Source organism: Emys orbicularis, chromosome 1 (assembly GCF_028017835.1).
Source record: "Emys orbicularis isolate rEmyOrb1 chromosome 1, rEmyOrb1.hap1, whole genome shotgun sequence".
Lineage (NCBI taxonomy): Eukaryota > Metazoa > Chordata > Testudines > Emydidae > Emys > Emys orbicularis.
Window position 1 is genome coordinate 205,164,143 of NC_088683.1, and position 27,626 is coordinate 205,191,768.

Sequence of the window (27,626 nt, forward strand, 5' to 3'; positions counted from 1 at the left end):
GCCTGATGCAACAATCTTTACAGAGAGTAATACCATACACTGTGAGTCACCCCACACTGAGTGTATTTAAGAAGTTAGGTACTACTCTATGGGCCAGATGCTCAGCTGGTGTAAATCAGGCAAATCATCATAGTTCTGACAGGTTTCAGAGTAGCAGCCGTGTTAGTCTGTATCCGCAAAAAGAACAGGAGTACTTGTGGCACCTTAGTTCTGGTGCATCAAATCAAAATTATTTAAATCAGCCTGAGGATTTGGCCCAATATGAGTAAGGGTAAGGGTCCACTCACCTGAATAGAGTTGTCAGGAGTGGGCTTTTATATGAGAAACCCTGATGAAAATTACCTAGGGCCATAAAGCCTTCTGGGAATTTTCAGGACCAACAAAGTGCTAATGATGTTAACAAATGAATCTCATTGACTACAACTTCAGATGAAATTCAATTCTTTCTTCCCAGACCGAGTAGCTAAAAGTGTTCTCTACTTAGCGTATGAATAACATTCAGAATTTGTAATGGCTTATACTGTTTATATAGAAAACTACATAGTTTTAATCCAATGGTTTAGGTAGTGCACTTACAGGGTCCTAGCCCAACATGAACATGCTTTTTATATTAACAGTGTACTAGAGATTCTTGTGTTTTCCAAGAATCTGCCACAGTCTAATTCAGGCTGAACTGCCAAAAGTAGCCAGGAATGGTTTACCCTATAATATTACAAAAGATAGAATCATTTTTGTAAACAGTTTCACAGTATATCAGTAAGGTTTCAATTTCTCCACCCTGCCCTCCCCCCAGACTTATGGCTTTTTAGAATCAGTAAAATGATTTGTTAGGGAAACAGTGAGGTCTTCTAAATAGCTGCCAGTCTGGTACACTGAAGAAAATGTTGTGCACTAAAAGGGCCAGATATATAGGGGAGAAACTAATATACTCCAAATATTAAAACAGAAATGCCTATTCAGTTTTTTGCATCCCAATATTTCTAGAATTATGTATCTAAACCTACATTAATTACACATCTATGTACATTATTTAGAAGTTCTTTACTACAGTACTTTTGTACATGCTGGGTTTATTACTAAATTTAAAGAGAAAGTAATTACATAAGGCATATATACAGTATCCTGTTGAACTGCAGCTCTTTCTGCTCACCTCGGTCTTAAAGCTGCAATGCCCATTTTCATTGGAGGCATCACATCCTGTTTATGAAACTGTCTTGAAATATATAAAAATTAGAGCCAAGGCCCATGGTATTAGCAAACATTAATCACAGTCTTTCCTTTTATTATCCCAGATACTGAGTCTTGCTCCCCCCGCCCCCTTTTTGGTTCCTTTTTAAACACACCTGTGGTCATAAACTTGTATTTATCCAGAGGAAATATGCAATTATTGGAAGGGCAGTGATCAGAGATTTCATCGTATATAAGGGATATTGCAGCTTTAACCCACGTCTTTGCTTATTTTATGAATCTCTTGATTTGTTTGGGCAGGTAGACATTTCAAACCTTAAATATTTCTTTTCTTGTCATCATAATAAAAAAAGGGAAGGATCAAAAAGAAAAAAGAGGTTGTGTGGTGAACCTCTGCTGGTTCAAACTTTGGATTCATTCTCTAAGTTTGCCACGTCACCATTCCTTTCAGTTTGGTCTTCATGATTCTTTCCCCTCTCTTCAGTTTCCAGGTCAGCATGCTGGTTTAGTTTGCTGGACACAGACCAAGTCAGGGGCAGTTCTGCTTGGCTGGCCATCTCTGCCAGGTCTTTGGCACTGTAAGACGGTGTGTTGGTCTCATATGTTTCATGAAAGCTGTTGTAATCAACTTCATAAAATCCATCCTCCAGCGTGAGGACAGGTGTAAAACGATGACCCCACAGGATCTCGCTGGTTACGTAAGAACTTCGCGCTTGGCATGTCATTCCTGTAAAGAGAGAGAAAAAAAATTGTAATACAGACCGAATGCCCCAAAATGATTCTTGTTGTTGTAGTTTTACATAGCCTTTTGGTTGTACTTAGCACTGCATGATAGGAGTGATATGCCAGACAAGTCACAAGTTCACTGCCCCTCGACAATTAAAACTAAGCAAAAATTCACTATGTGTCATTTGCCAAACTTTACCTTTATTTTTTGTGGGTATGGTCCACAAAATTCTCACATTTATTTTTTAGTTGGACGTAGTCTTGAATTTCATCAGCAAATAATTCTGAGTCTGCAGATGAATCACAATCAGTTTGCTGAGACTAGTAATCTTGTTTATTTTGTTCATTGATGGAGGACTTGTGTAACTAACTCTGCCTAGATTAGCTGAAGAACTAATACAAAAACCTTTACTCTGGTTGAGCTGCCCACTGAGAGTCTGACCTAGGGACCAACTTTGTCTTGCCCAAAGGTTTGGGACACCCTTAAAGTTAAGTCACTCTGAACCTCAGACTGACAGTCTACTCAGAAATTTTAGCAAATGTCTCAAGCTTACATTGTGAAAAGTTGTGGCATTGGATGAAAAGGACTGGGATAAACTTCTGCCTTAACTTTTCTTCACAATAAGGCTTCCACTGGGACTTTTGCCCTTTGGAATGCTGGAAGGGGCATCAACCCTGAGGAATCCTATGGATCTTGTTAAGGAAGCTTGGGGAAAGCAGCCAAGCCAAGTTCAAACTATAGTCCAGTATGTCCTCTAGATGAGGAAATGTCTGGCCACAGTGTAGAGATTTGCTCAGGAGAACCTACCTCAAATCAAACTGACCCGAGGAAGGCACTGTAATAAAGGATTAAGGGAAAGGAACATACTGGTTGTGGTAAGGGACAGGAAAAAGTGTAAGGAATGGGGGATTGAAGGTTACAAAAACATTTTCCCCAAAAAGTGGGATTATGAGGTGATGATGTAGCAGTTTCCCTTAAATAATTTCCACATTGTTTGCACAATTTTTGAATAATGGTGGCCATTCAACTAATATAATATGGCAAGAAAACATAATGAGTAGCAAGATCATGTAACTGAAGAACAAAAAGTGAAACTATTTAGGAGAGAATCCTAGGCAATCAAAAAAAAATAATGTTCAGTTTGGAGATAATAAAATGCAATCATTAGGATCTCACATTGCAACTCTGCAGGTGCTCCTGCCAGTCAAGTCACTCAGGGGGTTTCAGGAAGTACATAAGCTAGTGGCTGGGTATTTTGATTCTTTCCAGGGATATACAAATTGCCTTAGACAAAATAATATTGCCCCTACCCCGTTTGATCCTTTTCTCCAAGCTCAAGCAGAATCATTGTTGAGGTCTGAAAACATTTAGTTGTCCTCTGTACTTTATCATTACTTTTTATTTTCACTTATATTGGTTGCCAGTAAAAAGACATTTACCGACACTTGCCACACTGTGGTACTTCTGCAGCATTCCCCGTACTTAGAATTGCAAGTAGTTGCAGCATCTCTGCTGTTGCAGGGTTGTAACTGTTGGTGAAGGCTTTCTCGTGATGATTGCCGTACCTCTGTTACCCTTCCCTTTTTGTCAGGAGCAGCAACAGAGGTGCCGAAATATCACGAGAGATTAGTTTCACAGTGTTTGCTACCCAACAACAAGAAGAGGGATCCTAGAAATCTTACAAGTCATCCTGTTCTAGGGAGATTTCTACTGCAATTTCAGTCTAAAGAGGGTCTACTACTTTTTGATAATTTTGCGGTAAGCATCAAACCATTTGCTCATTTGAACTGAACCTCCAGGTATTTGAAGAGTCATTCATCCGCTCAAACTTCATGAAAACTTCTGAAATGAAGGGCAAAGTGTGGAGATATGTATTTTTCAATTTGTCTATTACCCAGTGAGTGAAACATAAACCTTCCCTGTTCACCCAAGTGAGGGAAAGAAAGAAAGATTTTTTTTTTTTGGTGGGGTGGGATGTTCTTATGTTCTTATGGATGAAAATGAGGTTGCTTCATCCAGGTTGCCTGGGACCTTCATAGAGAGTGAAGACCTGAAAACCAGAGACAGAATCAATGAGCAGGGAAACTGATAAACTGATATTCTTTAGGGTTTATCTGCTACTTTTCACTTCTGTCCCTGCAATTCGAGACTCAATCTCTTGAGTTTCTGGACTATGTTTCTGGACTATGAGCTCTTGGAGATTCTGGGTCAAATTTTGAAAGCGGGGTAAAAATTAATCCACAAAAAGGTCTGCAAACAATTAAAAGAAACTGCTTAAAAGAAAATGGCCAATTTTTATGAAAAGAAAAGAAAGAAATGGAGTAGTTATACATGCAGATACCCCCTTTATATATGCAAATCTGAGTTTTTGCAGGCAAACACATGCATTTTTGTGGTCTACACAACTTTGAATAGGTGACCCTGTAGTAGGGTGACCATATTTTCCAAAGGGAAAATGGGATACCACACGGGGCTGGTTCGAGACACTCACCCAAGCCCTGCCTCCCGCCCCCAACAAGGCTGTTGCTGGTTGCTCCAGCCCGCCCCACCCCCCCACGGCTGATGCTGGTTGCTCCAACCCTGCCCCCCCCCTCCTGTGCTGGCCTGGCATCACCACTCTCTCCCCCCATGTTCCTCAGCACCACAGCCCACTTTTTTGACAACTGGCAAGAGCAAACGGGACAAATGCCCATTTTTGCCAAAAAAAGGACGGTTGGGGCAGGGCTTAAAAAAGGGACTGTCCCAGCCAAAATGGGACATATGACTGCCCTACCCTGTAGCATGTAATGTATCTAAACTGATCTCTACTGGTAGCTGTGTGTTTAAACTATGATATTTGACTGTTTACTGACATTTGTTTCAAATCATGAGATAGCAAGTGAGGCAGCACGATTATGCCACTACTACTTCTGCTTCACAAACATTACCATCTTGGGCCCCGACGCTGCAATGAGCTCTGTACTGGCAGATCCCCAGTGCCTACATAGAGCCTCATTGATTTCCATTAGGCTCTGAATTGGAGGTTAAGCCTTGGTTTTTACACTGATAGCAACACAAGTTTCAGCTGGAAATGATGCTCTGCACTTTCCGACCCTAAACTGCTTTTAGTGTAAGTGGCTACCAGGGGTCTGCCCCAATGACAGCTGTGCTTTTCAGTGGTAGGCAATTCCTGTATATGGTTTGCAGAATGTTTAAGGGCCCTTTGGCGTGAAGGGTGCAAGTTATTAATAGTAAAATGTATGGAGACTAACAGACTCTCTATTCGCGATAGGATACAGAAACAAGAGGGGTAAAGCATGTGCACTTGGCTTCATCAGCCATGCAGATCAGATGAACCAGGCTGACTGTGATGAGTAATTCTGTTGTTCTGTTTACACATTGTGGAGTGACTGCCGAATTGGAAAGGTAACAAAGAACTAATATAAGGAAATGAAGTAAAATGAACAAATACAGTTGCATAACTGAAGAACCAGAATTTGCAGCTATCTACAGAAAACACTAATGGGCAAAGGTAGAGTTGAATGATTAAAGTGTTCTGCTCATAAAAGCATGTGGAACAAAAGTGGAGCTGATTGCAGGATGGCCATAGGAGGACAGTTACTCTTGCTTTCCTTGGTATACAATGTATTTAACTGATCTGGTCCATGATAATTTTCCAGGTGCCATCTTCTATCTCAGACCACTGCTTAATGAGCTACATTATCATTCTCAGACTTTCTCTTGAATGCCCCCTCTTTCCCATGTTTTCATCTTAGGGCAAGTCTACACTACAGCGCTACATTAGTGCAACTTCACCGGTGCAGCTGCGTCACTGTAACATGTCTGGTGAAGATGCGCTACGCCGACGGGAGAGAGTTCTCCCATTGGAATGATTACTCCACCTCAGTGAGAAGTGCTGGTGTGGAAAGGGTGAAACTTGTGTGACTTGGGTGTGTGTGTGTGTGTGTGTGTGCATTTTCACACCTTTGAGCAACTTAAGTTAGATCAACTTAAGCGGTAGTGGAGACCTGCCTATAGTTAGCCTGATGTGTCCACTCACATTAGGTGTCTATGGATATGGGTTCAAAGCATAGCAATCTTCTCATGTACAGCAAATGTCATTCTGGGATGTATTAGCAGGAGTGTTGTAAGCAAGACACAAGAAGTAATTTTTCCCCTCTACTCCTCACTGATAAGGCCTCAGCTGGAGTATTGTGTTCAGTTCTGGGTGCCACATTTCAGGAAAGGTGTGGACAAATGGGAGAAAGTCCAGATGAGAGCAACAAAAATAATGAAAGGTCTAGAAAACATGACCTATGAGGGAAGATTGAAAAAATTGAGTTTGTTTAGTCTGGAGAAGAGAAGACTGAGGGGGGACATGATACCAGTTTTCAAGTACATAAAAGGTTGTTACAAGGAGGGAGGTGAAAAATTGTTTTCCTTAACTTCTGAGGATAGGAGAAGAAGCAATGGGCTTAAATTGCAGCAAGGGCAGTTTAGGTTGAACATTAGGAAAAACTTCCTAACTGTCAGGGTAGTTAAGCACTGGAACAAATTGCCTAGGGAGGTTGTAGAATGTTTGTCATCGGAGGTTTTTACGAACAGGTTAGACAAACGCCTATCAGGGATGGTCTAGTTATTATGTAGTCCTGCCTTGAGTGCAGGGGACTGGACTAGATGACCTCTCGAGGTCCCTTCCAGTCCTATACTTCTATAATTCTGTGAGTCAAGCAGTTGCAACTGGATCTGAAGAACTGAAGGGAAGAAAAACCTCCATCAGGAGTTAGAGACCATCTGTGTATTCTTAGTAGGAACTGGAACATAGGCAGTCTGGCCTAATGGGCAGAGAAGGTGTCAGGTCTAGTGGGCAGAGCAAGCATACAGGTTGGGGAATGGAAGAGGAGGTCAGAGCCAGAGTCACTGCCAAATACCGGAACCAAGGGGTTAAGTCAGACTCAGGACCAGGAATCGATGCTGAGGACTGGAGTCAGGATTAAATAAGAATGCCAGAGCGCAGGGTTGAGCCAGAATCAGAAGTCAGAGCTGGGGTCAGATACCAAGTGCCAGGGTCAAGGGTTGAGTCAGAGGTTCGGAGTCAGGATTGGTAGCTGATAGTCAGGAGCAAGGTGAAAGAGCAGGAACCGGAGAGAGACAAGGAGTCGGCGTGGAGAAGGAGCAAGGTACGAGCTAGGAGCGAGGAGCAGGAATCAGGAACAGGGCTGGATCATGATTGCAGGAGGCAGCCAAGAGTATGGTCTGATGTGGCAGCAGCAGGAAGTCTGCGCAATTGCTCGGACAGTCCACCTGGGTCATTTCCAGGCTTAAGTAGCAGGTATGAGCCAATCAGCTAACTGCAGGCCTTGGGTGCTCCAATAGAACTTCATGTGGGACCTGACTTTTCAGGTTTAGCGAAATGCTGCTTCACCTATCTCCCCTGGTGGCAATGAGGGTGAATGAGAAATCCAGGTCCCCTACAGCCCCTGGCTCTAGCCCTGTACCCTCAATCCGTACAGTTCTTTCCCTTCTCTAGTTCTCTGTCCACATCTGGATTTTTTTCTGCTTCTCCTTCTCCTTTGGGTGAGATGACCATTGTCTACAAGGGGAGGGAATTTTCTTCTATGGGGAAGCAGCCAAGGGAAAATAGTTGTGATGTTTGGAGGATTTTTGCATTTTTTCCATCATAAGGATGGGGGTGGAGCTGTTGTAGAATCTGCAGCTGATGTATTCATCCTCCTCTGCTTGTAGCATTATTCTTCTTTCGCTGCATAGTGCTGTAGTCTTGGCCATCCAGTGATATGTCTGGAATAATATGGAGGCCCACATCCTCTGTCAAATGTGGCCATTTGAGGGCAAATTTTCAAAGGGTAAAGGCCCATTTGTACTTAGCCAAAAATGCAAGACAACATTTATGAATGCAATTTTGCACACAGACCTATTCTTGAAGTATCCCAGAACAGCAGCGAGGAAACAGATGCCTTGTCAGCTACACACACACACTCACTTTTGTTATCCATTAGTTGCAATTTACGAAACATGTAAATATTGCTGTCTTGGACAGGTCACTTCACCTCTCTGTGCCTAAAATGGAGAGAATCCTGATCCACCCCACAGGGGTACTGAGACTTTTAATTAATGTTTGTAATGCTCTGTAGTTGTCCCATTTATTTTAGAGGTGCAGCACCATGAACAAAGGCTCCTTTGCTCTGAAGAGCTGTGGCTGGCTCAGTGGAGCATATGTGGCGTAGGGACAGCACTCCTAGAGGGCACGTCTTCACTACCCGCCGGATCGGTGGGTAGCAATCGGTCTATCGGGGATCGACTTACCGCGTCTAGTGAAGACGCGATAAAATCGATCCCTGATGGCTCTACCGTCGACTCCGGAAATCCACCGCGGCAAGAGGCGGTAGCGGAGTCGACGGCGGCGCGGCAGCGGTCGACTTGCCGCCGTCCTCACAGCCAGGTAAGTTGACCTAAAATACGCCACTTCAGCTACGCTATTCACGTAGCTGAAGTTGCGTATCTTAGGTCGACCCCCCGCTGTAGTGTAGACCTCCCTCTCCTCTGATATCCTCCTACACTTGCCATGTTAAGAACCCAGGAAATTACATACCTCTCAAAAGAGTTTTTGTTAATAAAGTTGGTTAAAATCCCTCACTACACAGACTCTTAGAATCAGGGAACGGCAGACCTTTGAACTGTAACTTAATGCCCCCACAGCCTGTGATAAACTCCACATCTTCACAGGGAATGTGCTGCTGCTTCAGACCGATAGAGAAACACACTATTCACTGCACGTTAATCGCCCTCACAGTATGCCACAAAACTTTAATTGCGTCCTCATACTTGTGTCAGAAACACACATGACACACTTGGTCAACACAGAATATCTGCTGATGTTGCTGAGACTGTGTTGTGTTATCCTGTTAGGGAGATTAATGTCATCACTCCTTGGGTTAATTTGCTTTCCTTTTTGTATTGTGCTCACTTGCTCCTTCAGCGTCCCATTTGCGTTCTTCACTGAAATTTGCCCAATCGAAAACCCCTGTATGCTCTGTGACAGACCCAGTCCGGGTGGGTGCAGGAGTCTGGTAGAAGGAAAACATACTGGACACTGGATGAATAGTTTTCTGTTCCCTGAGTGACCAGGGCAGGGGCTGCCCCAGAGCAGTCAAGAAGGTGCTAGAAGCAGTGAAGTCAGGCAGACTCCATAAGACACCTGGAACCAATTAAGAACTGATTAGAAGCAATCAAGGGAAACAGGCTAATCAGATCACCTGAAGCCCATTTAGAACCGGCTGGGACTAGTTTAAAAAGAAGCTCCTTCAGAGAGACTGGCTGGTAGGAGCTGGGAGTAGGAAGACTGGGAGAAAGAAGGTGCTCAGTGAAAGAGCTGGGAGGACAAGCAAGGTCAGGTACCAAGGGGGGGTGGGGCTAGGAGGATCCGTTTGGGGAAGTAGCCCAGGGAAGGGCTATAGCTCCGGTAGTATAGGAAAACTACCTGTTGCCGGTGCCATTAGGGTCCCTAGACTGGAACCCGGAGAAGATGGCTGGCCTGGGTTTCCCCCAACCCTCCCCACACCTCTACAAAAACGCTCCTTGAGTAGGAAGACAGGGACTAAAGAGGGCTCTTACACCAAACCCATTGATTGGCTGATGATGAAGGAGGATCAGTAAGCTGTGACCTTTGCCTCTAGAAGGGGAGAGAGGCTACATTGAGGGTCACAGCAAACCTCTGAGGCAAGCCCTAACTGCCTAGAACTGCAGGACCCCCCTAGGCAAAGCCGGAGCTCTGCCACAGCTCATACAAAGTAAATAATATTCCCTCTAAAATACACTGAAGAAATACTATTGCATTTTAAGTACTCTCCATTTCCCCCTGCTCTTTCTTTATGGTCGTTTTTAATGCAAGTCCGATCTTTTGCCCCAGACACCAAGATCTGAACTAGCTAAAATGAATGTGATGTTCACAGAAGCATGACATTCATCAGCAAACTAACAATCACAATACAGAAGAGCTGGTGTAAGCTGTTAGGAAATTATTTTGAAAAGTTGTCTGAGACAGGCTGCTGTGATTGTATAATCTACATCTTTGTGGGCCATATGCTACTTTTGATTCGCAAACACCAAGGGGATTTGTGCATGTGGATTGAGGGCTTAGAAAGTGCTCCCAGTTGTCGTTCAGGTTAATGGTGAGTCCTCTGTGCACTAAAATACAAAGGCAGACTGCTGAACTATAATAGTTTGAGAATGTGCTACCTCCCAAACCAAGATGTTTTTATAAAGCTTTTCAACAAATGAGACATTATTTTGTGCCCAGTAGAAGTAACTTGTACATACTTAAACACGATAGACATATGGTTAGCACTTTACAATTTTTATTATTTGTAAAATTCATCAAAGTAACAGGGCTTATAAATCATGTCCTTCATTCAGCAAAGTAACTATATATTATGAATCAAGTTTTACTCTATCATACTGTGGTGCTACTATATAGCGTGTGTTTAATATTGTTACCCCTTTATCAAGCAAGAGCAGATTTTGGGGTTCTCTGGGTTGGCTTCTTGGAAGCAGAAATTGGTGACACGGAATCAGGGTATTTTCTTAATGTAATTTATTTATTTATGAAATGTGCATGGGTCCTGTGTCCTTGAAGGGAGACAACTCCCTTTTTACAGACCCCTCTATAGAGATAGAGCTGCCTTGGGCCTCTGTATTCCCTAGGGTCTCACAACTCTAAATTACTTCAAGTTTTCTCTTTCACCCTAAGTTTACACCTGGGAAGCTCCTCTACCTCAAAGCCTCTCATCTGGGACCACATGGTTAAAAATGAGTCTGGGTATTAACCCACCTTTTGAAAGTAGCTACTTTGCAATATTAAAAAACAACAACCTGAGGCCTTTAACTGCCAGACAAAGGAACGTGCTCTAACCCACATTGTTTCGATAATGTGTGGGTGGGTATTTATATCTTAATGACCCCTAATGGACAAACCACTAGCACCTTTTGGAATATCAATATATCTGTATGTATGTGGGTATGTCTATAATGTAAACTGTAAAGTAAAAATCATGCTATGTATAAAATCTGTGGGTCTGGTTTTTCAGAGGCTGAGCATCAGTAGCTCCTATTGACTTCAAATGGAATTGTGACTGTTCAGCAATCAGGCCCTGTATCTATATCTGTATCCCTTCATATACAATTATTCTATAGTCATGGCTCCCCAGTTAAGTTTATAAGCCGGGATGCATTATGATCTATTTAGTAGAACTGGTCAGAAAAATTCCAATGAAATATATATATATATATATTTATATTTTTTTGGTCAGAATCTGCTAATTTGTTGAAATCAAAACATTCTGTGGAGATGTGCTGACAAAGTGCCCCGACCCTGCCTGGTTTCCTGGCAGCTTGCATGCCCACATCCAGGGTCCATTGCTGCAGGGCTGGGAACACCCGAGCTTCCAGGGTCTGCAGCTCTCGTGGAGTATGCCAGGAACACTACCTTGGAGTTTGGGCTTCCAGTGTCCATGGCTCTGTCGCAGCCCCACCATGCTGACTGCCCCAGAGCCAGGACTTTACCCCCTTTTTAGGGCAAATTTCAAAGTTGTTGGTGTTCGCTACAAATAGGAATGAAACCAAATGAAGAAATATCAAAGTCCTCTTCCCAGCTCAAATATGAAATGTTAATGTCTCTTCCCTTTCCCTATCTAGTTAAAACACCTTCAGAACTAGAATGTAGGCTATTTTTGAAGCAAATAAGTTGAAATAAAGCAAAGTTATTAACAATTGTTTTTATCGTGTGTGTGTGTGTGTGTGTGTGAGAGAGAGAGAGAGAGAGACAGACTTCTGAGTGCTCTCTAGTGACTGGTTACAGCTTTAAGAGACAAAAACAAAAAGTTACTTCTACTGCTGGCAGCAATTGATAGTTCTACTTTAGTTCAGGTGGGAGAGGCATTTTGAGACATAAGGAGCAGGGTTCTAGTCCTAGGAATTGTATGGCTTATTCAGCAGTGGTGTAATTTGTTGGTTGTAATGGAGTTGTTGCATGATGGCATTAAAAATTATTGTGGTTTGAAATTTTAACAACTGTCCAACTTTAATGGGGTCCCTCTACGATGGGTGAGAACCTAGAGGAATCTTTTTTGCTCAATATTAGATTTTTTTTTTTAATAAATGAGGAAATCAAGAGACCAAAATAATTAACTTAAAGTTAATTGAAATTAAAATGATAGCTAAAATGTAAAAGGAATGTTTAGAATCCATAAAATTCCTGGGTTTAAAATGGCTGGACATATCCAACGGAGAATTCCCCTTATGCAGAGGAACTTTCTGCCAGCACAAATCTGGTGGAGGCAGCTCTGTAGCCTCCTGCACCAGTTGTCCCTCTCTACCATCCTCTATCTCCTGGTATAGCAAGAGGAGAGGGGATGTACCAGAGTGTGGTACAATGGAGGAGAGCTCTACTTCGCCCAGTTCTCCAATGGTCTAAATTAGAACTACTTCCCTGCAGCTCTCACTTATACTGGGGCCAGGTGACTTCAGACCAAGGAGTTGCAACCATTCCCCTACATCTCCCCCAATTTAGTGAGTCTGAGCTCTGATCAGAAATGGGAGAATCTGCCTCATGGCCTTTAGAAGCTGTAGTACTTACGATATAAGCTTATCCCTGTTAGATGAGTTAATTGGGGCAGATCTTAAGCTAGCGTAAATTCTTGTAGCTCTGTTGGCTTCAATGGAGCTAGGTCAATGTCATTACTGTGCCAAGGGTGTTCCAGGCTTGGTTCAAAGACTCTGATCCAGCTCTCTTCCCCCCCCCTCCCCCCGTGCTACAAAAAAACCAAACCAAAACCAGAAATGCCAGCATTATCACCACAAAATACTTTTACAAAGGGACTTTCCTAGCCTTCTTTGGAGCAATCTCATTAATTATCTCATCCCACGCTATCTGCCTTGCTTCCAAGTTTTTTATAGAACAGGGGTAGTCAATAGGCAGACCATGGGCCAAATCTGGACAGCCAGATGCTTTTGAATGGACCCCAAAATATTTTTATTTAGTTATTATTATTATTTTATTATTTATTTTCTCTGGCGTCTGTGCCTTGACTATACTTTGACCAAGAAATCTGGACCTTGACAAAAAAACTAATTGACTCCCTTGGCTGTAGAAATAACCGCCAGATCTCTTAACCTTTTCTGCCCTATGGACATTCTTAGTTAGGTCTTGATTAATTTTAGCTTGCTGAAACTCCTTTCATTAGCAGCCATGGTTACAGGCAGACAGCAAAAAATATGCAGTGCTGTTTCTGTGTTAGGGAAGTTTGCATCTAAAGACCTTTTGTGAATGTAGGTAAAGAGATCAGTGGACACCTTCATCCTTGAAGATTTGCTTGCAAAAATTGGTGAAGGGCTCAATCTCATTATCAAAATTCTCGGAGTTTAAATCCTCAGGATAGCTGGTTGCTAAATTTTGTCTCTCTCTCGTTAGGTCTTCGCTGCTGAGTTTCAGTTTCTTGCTTGCCAGAAAAACAAAGCTTCCTTCAACTCCATTGTACTTATGCATCCTGTCATCCAATATTGTGTCTAAGATGGCGCTGGCAACCTTTCATTGAAAAACTTTGTCAGGATCTGATGAACTTTTGTCCTTTGCAAGTTCACCTGGCATTACTGTTATCCTTTGAGATCATTTGCCTTTGAACTGCGTGGATATTCCTAATGTTTCAGACTGTGATGCAGCAGCTTCCTTACATGCAACGAATCCAGAAGACCATAATTCCGATAAAGCATCTCAAAGACCTCCAAGTGAACTGCGAGCCATTTGCATGCCAAGATCCAGGCTCTGCAATTTTTTGGCACACAACGTTAAGGTTTGATAGGATACCACATCTCAGCCAAAACTAGAAATGAAAACTCTGAAATGTTCACTTGCAAGCTACCAGCTTCCGACTTAAGTTTTGGCGCAAGATTGTGTGAAATCTTGATCTTGTCTAAAGCGTCAAGAACACCCTTAATCTGATTTTTGTAGTGGATGGATTGCCTCAACCTCTGCCGACCATGTTGCCGTGCTGTGGCATTTTAATGTAAGTCTAAGATGCTTTTTCAGCACATTCCAACAACCAATAGAAGTGGAAGAGAGGCTAGACAACATTTGAACAATTCCAAAAAATAGAACAACTTGGGGAACGGCTGTGGTGGCTGCTTCTCCAACCAGTTTCAGTGAGTGGGCAGCACCTGGGACAAAAGATGCGTACTGATTTACCTGCTGAATTCAATGTTGAACACCTTTGTATGCTGCAGCCATTATCGCTCCATTGTCATAGCTTTGTCTGCTTCAATCAGCCATATTTAAACCGTCTTTTTTCCAGCTTCTCTAAAATAACCTCCTATTTTGGTGTGGATATCAGTGAAACCTATGAAGCGCTGAACAACCTTTGCTCTGTTTTTCGACATCCCTTAACACCTGACACATTTGTCACATTTGCTTGCACTCCACACCTGTCCCAAACATAATAGAGAAGTATTTAGTTTTCCTAACTTTATCAAAAATAGTCTGCCATACTTTTCTTGCGATCCTACTGAACATTTTGAATTTGATTTGACACGTGGCACCATTGTGACACCAACCTTAATAGCTTCCATGTGATCTCCCAATACACTATCAAACCTTGCAAGCTCTTCAAGTAAATCCAAAAAATTACCATTATGAGGCCTGTCTAATTTCTCGTCTGAGTCTCTCAAAGCTATACATCTCTCACCTAAGCCCAGCAAAACATCCAAGAGATGATGCAAAATATTGTGTTTCTTTTATTGTATGCTTCTGTCAATTGTGCAACTCTCTTCCTACTGTTCTGCAAGTTCCATCCAGTGAGCAATTGTCTTCGTGTGTTACGCCGAACATTCATGTTTGGCATATTTGATCACCATAGTTGAAAAAGTCAGTGAACCCAGTTTTATGGTTTGGAAAGGAAGATGAGGAATTTAGCTGGAAAAGCAAACAAATGAAACAGAAGGAGGAAAGAATGGAATTGTACATCTACCAAGATCGCTAGTGTAATTCTCCATTAGGAATTTTGACAAAGAACCATGATTTTAATAGTTGCCTTCTTTTGTATTCGTTAGGTGAAAAATCTTGTTTTAAATTAACAATGGGACTGTTTTCTACCAAAAAACAGCAAATAGAATCCATCACTTGTGGCCAAGTAGCTGGATCTGCCTTGTCAGTGTCAAAATTCTGCCCCCGTTTTCAGTAATCAAACTGCGTTCAGTATCCATGTTCATAACAGTTGCAGTAGCAACCAACGGCCAACTTTCTGCCCTGGAATCAGAGACTCTAGGACCCAACAATTCAATTCCAAGGTCTGTGTTGGAATCAGAGACTCCAGCACCCAACAAGCCTGACAAACCCAAATCAAAATCCTCATTAGCAAAGGAAGGCCCAGTAGCGCAAGTAGTAGAAACAACTGTGGATTGTTCACCAGGAACATGGCTGAACTTTGCAAGTTTCAAGAAACTCTGTAGCCTACTCATACTTTTCTGATCTTCTTTTTCATGGGCCTCCAGTAGATTGTGCTGTTGAGCCCCACTCTTGTGTTTATAGGTATTCTGGGGGAAATCAAGGTTGACCATAAGAATTCACCCACCAAGCTTGTCACGAATGAATTGCTAGGCTTGGAGTGACTGCAGGGTGGGTGAAAGATCTAATTCATAGCTCTGTGAAACTCTAATAGAAATCAGTTGAAAGGTCATAACGTTTCTGTGAAACTCAGAGCTGTACCAGGTGAAGCTAATGAGCCAGAGCTCAGGAATGAGAATAAGGTCAATTGTGGTCAAGGGAAGGGAGCAGTTACAGAGAAGGCCAGGGCTCCACGACAAAATAAAAGCATGACAAGTCAGTAAAAAAACAGAAAAAAATGGGGCCCTTTATGGGCCCAGTTCCACCGGAACCTTTTGAATGCCCTTTAGCAAGGCCCTAGCCAATGTACATCAGTTGAGGATCTGCCCCAATGCCTCTTGCTGGCAGGGAAGGAAGAGGGGGAGAGAGACCATTGTTGTAGTTATTATATAGTGGGAGGCACTCCAGTACTATGGCGATGTGCACCAGTGTAAGAACCTAAAAAGACACATGGATAGAATGGTGTTTTCAGTGTGCAACACAATACATTTATTTATTGCTGAAGGTTTCCCTTCATGTTTGTTTCATTCTTTTACATGGTGAGCATTTTAAATTAATTGTGATGCTCCTTTTTATACGTTTTAATTTTAGGGAGCAACCTTAGCTTAAAGTTAGTTTTGGTCTCTTTATTTTATATGCACACAGAGACCATGGAACCAAGGCCAAACATTAAATAAGAAGTACATGGCTGGGCCAACTACCTATAAAGTAAAATTAATTGCTGTGTTACTACTTTGCAGTTTTAAAATGGTCTTTATAGTTCAGTTATAGCTCTATGTTGTGTAAGCGGAGTAATAAAAGTTGCCAGTAATAAAAGTTCTGTCAGAGAACACACCGTTTTGGATACATTCCCTATTGCCTTCCCTTTCCCGACTCATAAGTCAAAATATTGTGGAGAGAGTTGATGCTTTGAATCTTGGCCTTGGTTACTGTGGATAGCCCAATCAATATTTGTGCAAGGGGACCAGCCTTGCGTGAGCCAGCCAAGATGATTTGCAAAGGTGGTTATTTTTTTTGGTTCAGATAGGCACACACAGCTCGCTTTGAAGTCACTGGGAACACTATGTATGTATCTAAAACCAATATTATTTAATTATTGCACGTATATGATCCCCAATGCCATACAATCAGAGGGCCTCACAATCTTTAATGTATTTGTCCTCTGACAGAGAGGGTAAGCAACAGAGAGACTAAGTGACTTGCCCATGATCACATGGGAAGTCTGTGGCAGAGCCAGGAATTGAACCCACCTCTCCCAAGTTCCAGGGTTAGCACCTTATCCACCTGCCTCTCAATATAAATAAATGTGTTTAGAAACGGTCTGAAAGATTAAAGGAAACAGTGTGACTGACTTTGCTCCCTCTGTCAGAATATTAAACAAGGACAGTGTTTCAGTAGATTATGTTAGCACTTTGTCTCACAGCCAGCATTCAAGGTTTGATTAAGCTTAGCATGTACACAGTGCAGTCTACAGAAAATGACAACATGGGATATAATAGTTCCCTAGGGCCATTATTCACAATGTGGGCCAAGTTACAAACCAGCCCCTTGACTGATTAGGATCAATAACAAAGCTGACATCGGGTCCAGATTCGTCAGTTGAAAAGTGGCACATGCGCAGTTAGTTTGGGATTACATTTTGTTTGCGCCGTCTATTGGTATTGAGGCTTGTGTCTCAGCACTGGTTTACAAGGCTGCAGATTTCAGTGTGGTGACCTACTGTGACTTGACTCATTTCCTCACAGGAGGCCTAATGGAAGATTTCACACCCACGCACACAATAATGTGTTGTGTCACGCTCCCCCACTGTATGTGAGTGCACTTTATGTGATGGGAGATGGCAAATGCAAAACCATAAGAGGTAGAAAAGGCTAGAAAAAAATTGTTACTGTGGAATCCTGGAACACAATAAACGTTGTGGCCAAGGTGCCACGAACTTCAGCACCAGTTCAATCTTTGTTTTCATGCGTTTTCATGGCCTTTTTACTGGGGACTGGTCTCTGTCTTTTTCATTTCAAATTTAGTGTCTGTGATCAAGCATATTCCACTAGGTGGCTGTTTCAAAATGAAATCAGGATGCCCTGATTTTATGAGTTCTGATTTTATGATATTATGAGTGCCATATACAGGGGCCGCCAGTTTCTTATTGCATCTTTTTGGTTGGCGGTGGTCACAAAGTCAAAAAGAGTGAGAGGCTGACTTTGATTGAGATACCCTGCGTCTGAATGAAACCACCTTCTTCGGTGTACAAAATTGCCAAGTCATTTCATGAGAATAGCCCCATTTAAACTGTCCCCTAGAAAGGTGGCTTTCCAATTTAAGTTGGCGCCATCTGTAGTGAGAGACTTTCACTTAATAATGTGGGGCCAGATTCTCTGTCAGTGTAATGGGTTTAGCTCCAGGGAATTCAGAAGTTTCACTCATTTATAGCAATACAGAATTTGGCTCAGAGTCCCTGACCACGTGCTGAGACTTTCCCACACACATGCATGCCCTGCCTGCTACACTCATATTAGTGCTAGTGTTTAGGAGCTTTTTATTGTTGTTGCATCTCCTTATTACTCCAAAGTGCAGTTTCTAATACATCCCGCTTTCAGTCTGACCTGAAACACTAAGCACAAAATTCTTTGCATTTAGGGGGTGCATCCTCCCTGTATCATGTCTATTTTGCATGGTGGAACCAAACTGTTTAGTTGCACTAAGGGCCCACCAGACCTGACGTGTGTGTGTGTGTGTGTGTGTGTGTGTGTTTGTACTGGGAGGGGAAAAGGGGCAGGACTACTTACTCCTGTAAGAATGGCTGGTTTTATAACATTGATTCAACCTCCAGACTCTGTCGTGTGAAAATGAAAAGCAATGAACTTTTTTTACACTGAATATTTGGGACCACTACCCAGCTAACAATATTTAATCTTCATTGAAGCCACAGATCTGGTACATGCCCAGCAAACTGAACAACCTGATGTATGAATTTTAATCATTTTGTGAGTTGTGCCTTTTCAAGACTAAATGAATGACGGTTGCCTTTTTTCTGCCGGCTAATCTGTGAAATCTAATCAGATCAAATAACGGAGTCCTGACCAGAGAGAAATGTGTGTTCCAGGGCTGGTACTTGGAGTCCTTGGAAGCAGTCAGCTCAATTCTGCGGAGTGGGAACATGAAGTACAGTACTAGGATGGTGTATCCTCCTCTGTGTTTGACTAGTCTGGAATATTTACAGTTTCATTGGTGTTTTGGATATTAAACCAACACCAAGCAGGAGATGGAGTTTATTGCTGTTTTTCTACTTCAGAACTGCTCTGAGAAGACAGGAGCACTCTAACACTTGATTTAAAAAGGTGCAATAATGTGGCTATCTTTAGTGACTCCACTTTTAAAATATGAGGCTCAGATGAAATAAAAGACTCCTCTTAACCTTTTTAAATCCTTTAGAAAATGCATCCTGTTGATCAGTGGAATTCTTCCTTTAATTCTGGCCTGCAGATGGGTTTTTCTCCAATGATGCTGCAGTGTCACTGGTAGATCTGCTTGCAGTTTCCTGAGTAGCAGTAGGGAACAGGCAGCAAAAGGGTAGTGTTCCAGCTGAGCCTCCTGCTGCCGCTTCACTTGAATTAAGTCTCTGCAAGATATTTTGCTGCTGTTGCTGCTGCAAGCAGGTCCACAGGGAAAGGCTACTGATAGAGGATGGGCCAGAGGGTTCAGTTATGGCTTTGGGCTGAGTGTGGGAGAGGAAAACTGCAAGTGTATCAAGATTTACAGTGTATCTTACATTTTTAGATCTGTCAAGTTTTCTTTTTGGCTAGGTTGTTTCCAAATTAAAGGGACTGGTCAACTAGAAAATCACATTTTGTGCTTGAGTTTCTTCTTTTCTTTCCATGTGACACCTAAAATCCCTATAACTGCAAATGTTAGCAAACCAGAAATCCTTCCCCATGCTTTCCAGCTTGCTTATTTGAGCCTTTGATAACACTTTGTGCAGAGTCAGCTTTATTGTCCCTCTAGTAGTTGGTTTCTCCATTGCTGAAAAAGACCTTTATAAATATCAACGGGGGAAGGGAGGAGGGGAATGGGAGAACAGTCCTCTCAAGTGTACCCTGCTGCACAGTACATCCTGCATTACAGCTGAGTCTGTCTCCCTGTCCTGCTGCATCACATTTTCAGGTGGTGTCCCTCAGGACAGGAAGCAGCAACCACTGTCTGGTAGGGATGGGGGAACCTTGTTCTCCAGCAGCAGCCCCCTGGGCCTTTCTGCTCCTTGGAGAAAGAGAGGAAAAGAGTATCCCAGGGAGGAGACTCTAGAGGCAACAGGGGTGTTTACTTGGATAGGGGAGGGGTGATGATGGGCCCGCTTGGGCTGCTACATTATCCAAACAGGGGAAAGTGGGGAGGAAGAACTAGAGCAGGCCCCGAGCTGCTGGGCTCTGCATAGGGTGGCAGGCAGTGCTCCCATCCTCTTGTGGCCCAGCCTGCTCACTCTGACTCGCCTCCATCCTAGGGAAAACCAGGTCCGGTCCTGGGCAGCTGGGGTCCCTCTCTGTGTTCCTTAAGTGGGGGGCAGGGGAGTGGAGCAGGGCCCAGAGCATCAGTGGCTGCAGTGGAGCCTTGCAGAGAGGTAGGGATGGGCCTATGTTAACTATTGGGGCTGGGCAGCGGCTAAATGATTTGTGCTGTCAGTGTTGCCAGCTCTTCTGATTTTCCCAGGAGTGATGGGACCTGGGCTGGACCCAGCCTGCCATGAGGTGCAAAGCTCTGTCTCACTACCAATTTAAAGTCTGCCCTGAGGGAAAACATCCTTTGCTTGGCTGGCTGCTTGTCCCACTGCCCTTCCCATTCTGGGGCTGAGCAACCAATCAGAGGTGCTGCAGGCAGACCTCTTCTCCTCCTCCTCCTCCTCCTCTGCTCTCAGCAGCCCAAAGCTGTTTTCACAGGAGGGGAGGAGGGAGCTAAAGAGCCCAGCATCTCAGGGCGGCTCCCCTCCGGCCTGCCCCTACCCCTCCTGTGAGCAGTGGGGACAGGACAGTTCCTCTGCTCCTCCCCCTGACAGCACCTGCCTGGGAAAGGACAGAGGGAGGTAAAGAGCTGCTAGAGCTGCTCCCTCAGGCGTAAGGGGCAGAGGGGACCCTGCTGCAGGCCCCCCAGCCTGGGAGGACGGGGTGAAGAACTCCAGGAGGAGCAGAGCTGAAGCTGGGGTGGGGCATTGAGCTGAATGGGGGCTGGGTGGGGATGGGCAGATGGGGGTGAGAGCTTGTGCAGCAGAGGCCAAAATCCCCTTACCCAGGACCTTTGGGAGTGTGGGCGACACTATCTGTCACACCCACACAGGGGGTGAGCAGGGGGAGTTAAAAAAATAAAGACCAAACCCCACCAATCTAGTCTTCTAAAAAAACAACAACAACTTCATGATTTTGGGGGGTCTGATGCTCTCTCCAACCCCCTCCAAGCTGAAGCTGATTGGGCGAAGTCCTCTTCCGCCCATCTGTCAGCAATTACAAAGTGGATTTATTTTATTGACATAGTGTGGAAACAGCCTTAAAATGAATGTCACACATATTGATGGGAGGTGTCACCCATTGAGAGGTTTGATGACTGAGAGGTATGAGCAGGAAAATCGTGTGTGTATGTACAAAGGTTTGACTTTCATGATATTCCAGCAGAACCACTTTGGATAAGAAGGAGATTTTCATGTAAGCAATGTACATTGGGGGCCATAGTTCAAATGGTGGTAACAGGAATTCTACTGTGTGTCTGACAGGTGGAATTTGCAGAAGGGCTCAGCATTGATCTGTTACATGTGACATAATGCACAGCATATACAAACCTCAGGGAGGGAGTTTGTATATAATGGGGAGGATATATCTAACATACAGTTATAATGGGGGAGTGTAAATAAAAGGTAACATGTTTGGGGAGTTACTATAATCGTGCATTTCAGGGGTTCAGGGGAAAGAAAAAAATCTTCAGTTAGAATAGTGCTTGCTGGGTAAAGGGTATAGGCCATACTGGCTTCTTTATTTTTCTAGTTTAAGTGATCCATACTTGTCAGAACAGTGAGTTAAACATTTAATTAAAGATAACTATGTGAAGCTATATCACATCTCCTTAGTTGGTCTAATCCAGGGGTAGGCAACCTATGGCACGTGTGCCGAAGGTGGCACACGAGCTGATTTTCAGTAGCACTCTCACTGCCCGGGTCCTGGCCACCCATCCGGGGGGGTTCTGCATTTTAATTTAATTTTAAATGAAGCTTCTTAAACATTTTATAAACCTTATTTACTTTATATACACAATCGTTTAGTTATATATTATAGACTTATAGAAAGACCTTCTAAAAAACGTTAACATGTATTACTGGCACGCGAAACCTTAAATTAGAGTGAATAAATGAAGACTCGGCACATCACTTCTGAAAGGTTGCTGACCCCTGGTCTAATCAAATGCAAAGTTTGAATTTACACTTTAGGCGGCTTCTGATCCAACATAATCTAAAATTTTATTTAACTCCCCCCCCCAAAAATAACCCCTTAAATCTGGAGCACACTAAGCCTCACTGATGTAGAGTTTTTTAAATAAAATGTCACATTTTACTACATCAAGGATGTGGCTGAAACAGGGATTAAAAACGAGCCTGTGTGAACCCATCTCGGCATGTCCTAAAATCCAAGCAGCTGCTACAGATCAATAGCTTTTGACATCACAATCCATGAATCACATCCAAAGTCCTCTAGTTACTATTTCTGTGTTCATGGTTAATGGCACTGTTGTAGCCTTGCTTGGCTTTAGTGAAATCTGTGTGGCAAAGTGCTCAGCCAGGCAGGTGTTAACAAGACATGATGTCTGGAAATTAGTGTAAAGTGAAGATGTGCTGTTTTTCCCAAGATCATCTAAGTAGTTGGCAAGGAGAAAAATCTGTCATTTAGTATGGTCAGTCAAGCAATTTGATGTTAACAGTGCATCTTTTCAAGTGAGTAGGGAAAAAAATCTAGATAGGTGAGTTTTGCTTTTGGAAATGATAAGGTATAGGAAGTAGTCTCCCCCCCCCACCATATTGCCAGAGGTTAAATGTGTTATTTACATGGTGCTTTACATTCTGAAGAGTCCCAAAGGACATTACAGACTGTTGACTTTCATGAGAGTTTAGGGGCTCAGCACCTCCAAGGATCATGCCCTAAATTCATACAGCAGCACAGAAATGCTGCCACCTCTTAGAGTGGAGGGTGGCACCCAACTGGCACATAGCACCTTGCAAAACAGAATTAGAGGGAAAATTCTGGCAAAAGACATTGGAGCAAATACCTGATTTTACAAAAACTCTTCAATGTCTGTGCAGAGCACACAGGGCCACAAGTTTAAGTTTTTATCTGAAAGATAAAGTAGACATCATGGATTGTGATGTCAAAAGCTATTGATCTGTAGCAGCTGCTTGGATTTTAGGACATGCCGAGATGGGTTCACACAGGCTCGTTTTTAATCCCTGTTTCAGCCACATCCTTGATGTAGTAAAATGTGACATTTTATTTAAAAAACTCTACATCAGATTAGGTCTATTGCATAGACCTAAATTATCTACTCTGGAAGGAGGAATGTCTGAATTAATCTTGTTAGGATTTGAAACTGTGGTTCCAGGTAGTTGACTTTAGCCCCTAAACATTTCAAACCTGAGGCAGTTTAGATCACTAAATACTTGTTTGTACCGTTCTCGACCGTGACTGAACAAAACTGTTCAGTCAAACTTGTTTATCTTAAAAATCGATCTGCTATAAAAAGTGCCCTCTCGTATTTTTGACTTTAAATTCCAGCTATGTATTTAAAAAAAAAACTATTAGTGCATTTGGTATCATTTGAGAGTTGAAGCAAACAAGCAATTAAGTAAATACCAGACTTAATACAACTCAGAATACTGACAAACTCTTGCATACATGCCCCTAGCTCCCCATCTAGAAAAGCATGTATGGAATTCTCTAACACATGCGTCATATATTGAAATAACAAGGGTTTGGTACAACTTGCATAGCATTTTTCCCACCAACTGCATCCCAAAATACTTCACAGTTTTACTAATAAAGAATTTCAGAGTGCGGGAGAAATGAAAGAGGCATTGGTATGTGGAAAAATGATGAGTTTTCAGCTGAGTCTTGATAGGAGGTGGACAGGCATGGGGAAGCGGTTTTAGGGGGCAAGAAGAGAAGACAATTGCACCTGAAATGGTGAGGTTGTGTGGCATGCCACAAAGGAGTGGCATTTCAAACAGCCTGTTGCATCAGAATGTCATGATGCATGATGGAAATTCTGTGCCCTTAGGTTCCCTTTGGCATATGGGGCCTGGATCTACAGCCGCGGCAGCGCTGTGAAGCGCGAGTGTAGCCAAGGCCTAAGTCTCTAAGGTGCCACAAGTACTCCTCGTCTTTTTGCTGATACAGACTTACACGGCTACCACTCTGAAATGTATATACAATTAACCCAACTAGCAAATTACACCTTGAATCTGTTGCTCATGCACTAGTGTGAAGGATACTTTAGAAATGGCTACACAGAAAGCTGGTCACAAGGATGATGGAATTTTTGTGATGGATCACATTTGAATGTAGTATTTAATTAAGAAGGGAAAAAAACAAAACCTTTTTGGTTGAGTTTCTTTCTTTGAGCTTTTATGACAGCTGCCAGACCATTGCTAATTTGCAGTAGTTTGTTGATATGTACTTTGGGTGAGGTTACCCATTTTTCACAATGCTGATATCCTGTCACTTGGTGTATAAACTAGAACGAGTCCCAAATCTCAGAGGTAAAATGGGGGAAAAAAATAAAAACAGTCTCTATTGACTAATGAGATCTGCCTTCAATGTTACACGTAAGTTATTTAAGCAGGGTTTTGAGTGATATGGGACTAAACTGTTGATATAAAAGCAACATGCAAGGCCAAATACTGCTGTCAGTTAACAGCAGTGCAAATCTGGACTAACTCTTTTCACTTTTGTTGAATTGCTCAGGATTTACACAGTAACTCCACTGAGGTATAAAACTGGTGAGATCAGAATCAGGCCCACAGCCTGGACTAGCTGGAGCTTGTGAGGTTTGTAATATAAAAGTGCTACATCAAGACAATTATAACAGCCCAGTCTAGATGTCACTAGAGCAGTATTTCTCAGCTGGTGAGTCATAAACCCTCAGGGGTGTGCGTGTGTCATGAGGCTTTGAAAATTTTATTACAATCTAAAACATAAAGGCCCCAAGAAAACCCTACTCCAAGCACAGCTTTCTGTAATGAGAGAAGGAATAATAAGAGTAAAAGGCTCCATGCAGGCCACTAGAGACCTTGCTTTGCCAGTCTAATTAAACCTGGGATGTTCTCAGATATTACATGATGGGCGGCAGATAGACCCACTTTGCTTCCCCCAGCTGTGTCAAGGGGAGCTTTAGCCTAGCTGAGGATTTGGGCTGTGGTGTGGGAGGATGTTGGTTAACTTCCTGCGGTGAAATTTCTGAGTGGCTAATCCATGATCCGCTCTGGCGTCAGTACATCCAAGAAAGAAGTAAAGGGGGTTTAATTACCTTTTTTTTTTTTTTTTTAAAGAGCAAATGTATTTGCTAATTCCCAGCATGCACGTAAGAACTGAAAGGTAATGTGTGAAATGTAGAAAGTCTGAGCTGTAGAGGGCTTAGATCTTTACTGGGTGTTAGGCATTATTTTAAAAGCCGCTACAGAACTCATTCATTAGGATCTATCTCTATTTGCTTCCGATATTTCATTTTTTTAATTGCATTTTATTTTGGTTTTACTGGAAATGGAAGTCAATGCAAATGTAATAACATGGGAGAATAATATGTTACGTCAGTGTCTAGAGTCACAGTTTGTATCTCATAGAATCTGGAAACCCAGGTGGGAGGAAATTACTAGGGCCCAGGGTAGATAGTAATAATAATGACCTCTGATTTAGTACTCTTTATCTGTAGCTCTCAAAATGCTTTACAAACCAAGGCAAGCAGTATTATTCTCATATCAAAGAGAGAAACTGAGGCTCAGTGAGGTGACTTGCCCAAGGTCTCTCAGTAGGTCCGTTGCAGAGCCAAGAAAAAATGCTCCTAGTTTATCGCTATATAACTCTGGCATTCATTTGGGAGAGTGAAGATTACATTTAACCCTTTGCAGCCTGCCATCTGAACTTTTTTGACAATAGCACTGATGCCATTTTCATGGATTGTCAACATTTGGAAATGCTGATGGCCAAACTTCCATGAATGGCCAGGCTTACATAACATAATTTCGAGCTACCATTTCTACCCTGGCTAGTGGTGCTTCAGAGTGGTGAAATAGATATTTTTGCTGTGATGGTGCTGTATCTCTGCAGGTTTCTCTCTCTCTCTCTGCATTTTTGAATGCATTATTTTAATTCTACCACCATTGACTTAATGGGAGTCTTCTCTGTGTAAGGACTGCAGCATCAGATGCTGTAAGGCCAGTCCAATACACAGACAGCCGTGATTTTGATTTTGTGATTCAGGTGTTCCAAAAATAACAACTCCAGCATTCTTTAAAGTATGCCAGGGAGATCCCTCAATCCCTTCAAATAGTTAAAAAGGTTGGTTGATCATCATCAAATGAAAATTACCTCTGTCATATGTGGGGAGGAGAAGGAAATTTAACTGTCAGCAGTGAGAAGACAATTAGCAGACTTCAGAGAGGCACTAGGACAGTTAAGACATTGTTACAAGAAAATAAGTGGGAAATGATGGATAGCTCAGGCTATTATAAGCATATGGTGAAATTGAACAACAAATTACCACAAGATAGTGAAATGTGATGCACTGAGATGAAATCAGCCAACAGTTAAAATTGTTTAGCACCCAAACAGAAGGGAAATGTTTAGGTTTCATATCTTGGAAATATTTGCATTGTAACTTGAAAATGTCTGAAAAGTCCTTGCAATACAGAAAATTACTGAAATTTCTAATTTTGCAAAAAGTTGCAGGAAAATGTTCAATAGTTCAGTGAAATGTAGTGATAATCTGTGAAATTTTGGCTGTGAGAAAAGCCTTAATAAATGATGGATCTTGAGTTTATAGAGTCCAACTTCTTCAGTCTTGCAAATGTTCCCATAAGTATTGAGAAGTTAAATAATTTTGGAGGTATAGTTTAACCACCTATTAATCCTACATGAAAGATTTTGCCCTGCTCAGCAAGGTGAAATAAATGTGATCCACTTGGATGCAAATACAGGGATAATTGTGCAACTAATCGTATGCTGCTCCCATGACTAAACATTGGCTCAAAGCCAAGTAGTACTACAAGCATTCCTCAAAAAGTTTTGATAAATACTGTACATTTCATGTAATAAAACCCTTTATGGGAGCAATTTTGGCCAGCTTGTTTTGTTTTGTTTTTTTAAATTTTTTTCTTTATGCTTCTAACCAATAATGAATGAGACATTTATTATTCCCCCTAGCAAATCTATTGCTCTTGTCATGTCACACACCTTCTGGGCAAGAGCTAGACCCATTCTCCACAAACTGTCACACAGCCACAAATGAGGTGTTCAAAGCCAATTGAAATGTTAAAAGCCCGATCAGAAGTCCACTGAAGTTATGGGGAGTCTCCTATTGACTTCAGTGGCTTTTGGATCAGGCTTTAAGGGAGAGATTTTCAAAAGCTCCTAAGGGAAAGGGACTTGTGGTCCTAAATCCTTTATTTAAGTGCATTTGAAAATCTCCGCATCGGCCTCACTTGGCTACTGAATCTCTCAGGGAGGCTCTCTGAGTCAGGGTGTGTGTGTGACAGACATACTGAGATGTAGGCAGTGCGACCTACTGGTCAGAGCAGAATCAGTTGTGGTCAGGAGACAAGCCGAAGGGTGGAGCCAGGAGTTGGGAGCCTGAACAAAGCCAAAAGGCAGATCTGGAATTGTGGTGAGCAGACAAACCAGTGGTGGGAGCCAGGAGTCAGAACAGAGCCAGAGGCATGGAGGGAAACAAGCCAATGATCAGAACCAAAGGGCACAGCCAGAGTCATGTCCGAAGACAAGCAAGTGATCAGAGCCAGGAGTTAAATGTCAGCAGTTCAGAGGCAGGCAG

General features: G+C 42.6%; 1 protein-coding gene across 1 annotated transcript in view; it reads right to left on the reverse strand.

Annotated features, from left to right (window-relative positions):
* Positions 1–1,589: 1,589 nt before the first annotated feature.
* Positions 1,590–27,626, reverse strand: part of KCNJ6 (potassium inwardly rectifying channel subfamily J member 6) — a 65,082-nt gene continuing 39,045 nt past the window's right edge. The window contains exon 2 of the mRNA XM_065409254.1: positions 1,590–1,915. Coding sequence (XP_065265326.1) covers positions 1,590–1,915 — 326 coding nt within the window. The remainder of the gene's footprint in view (positions 1,916–27,626) is intronic.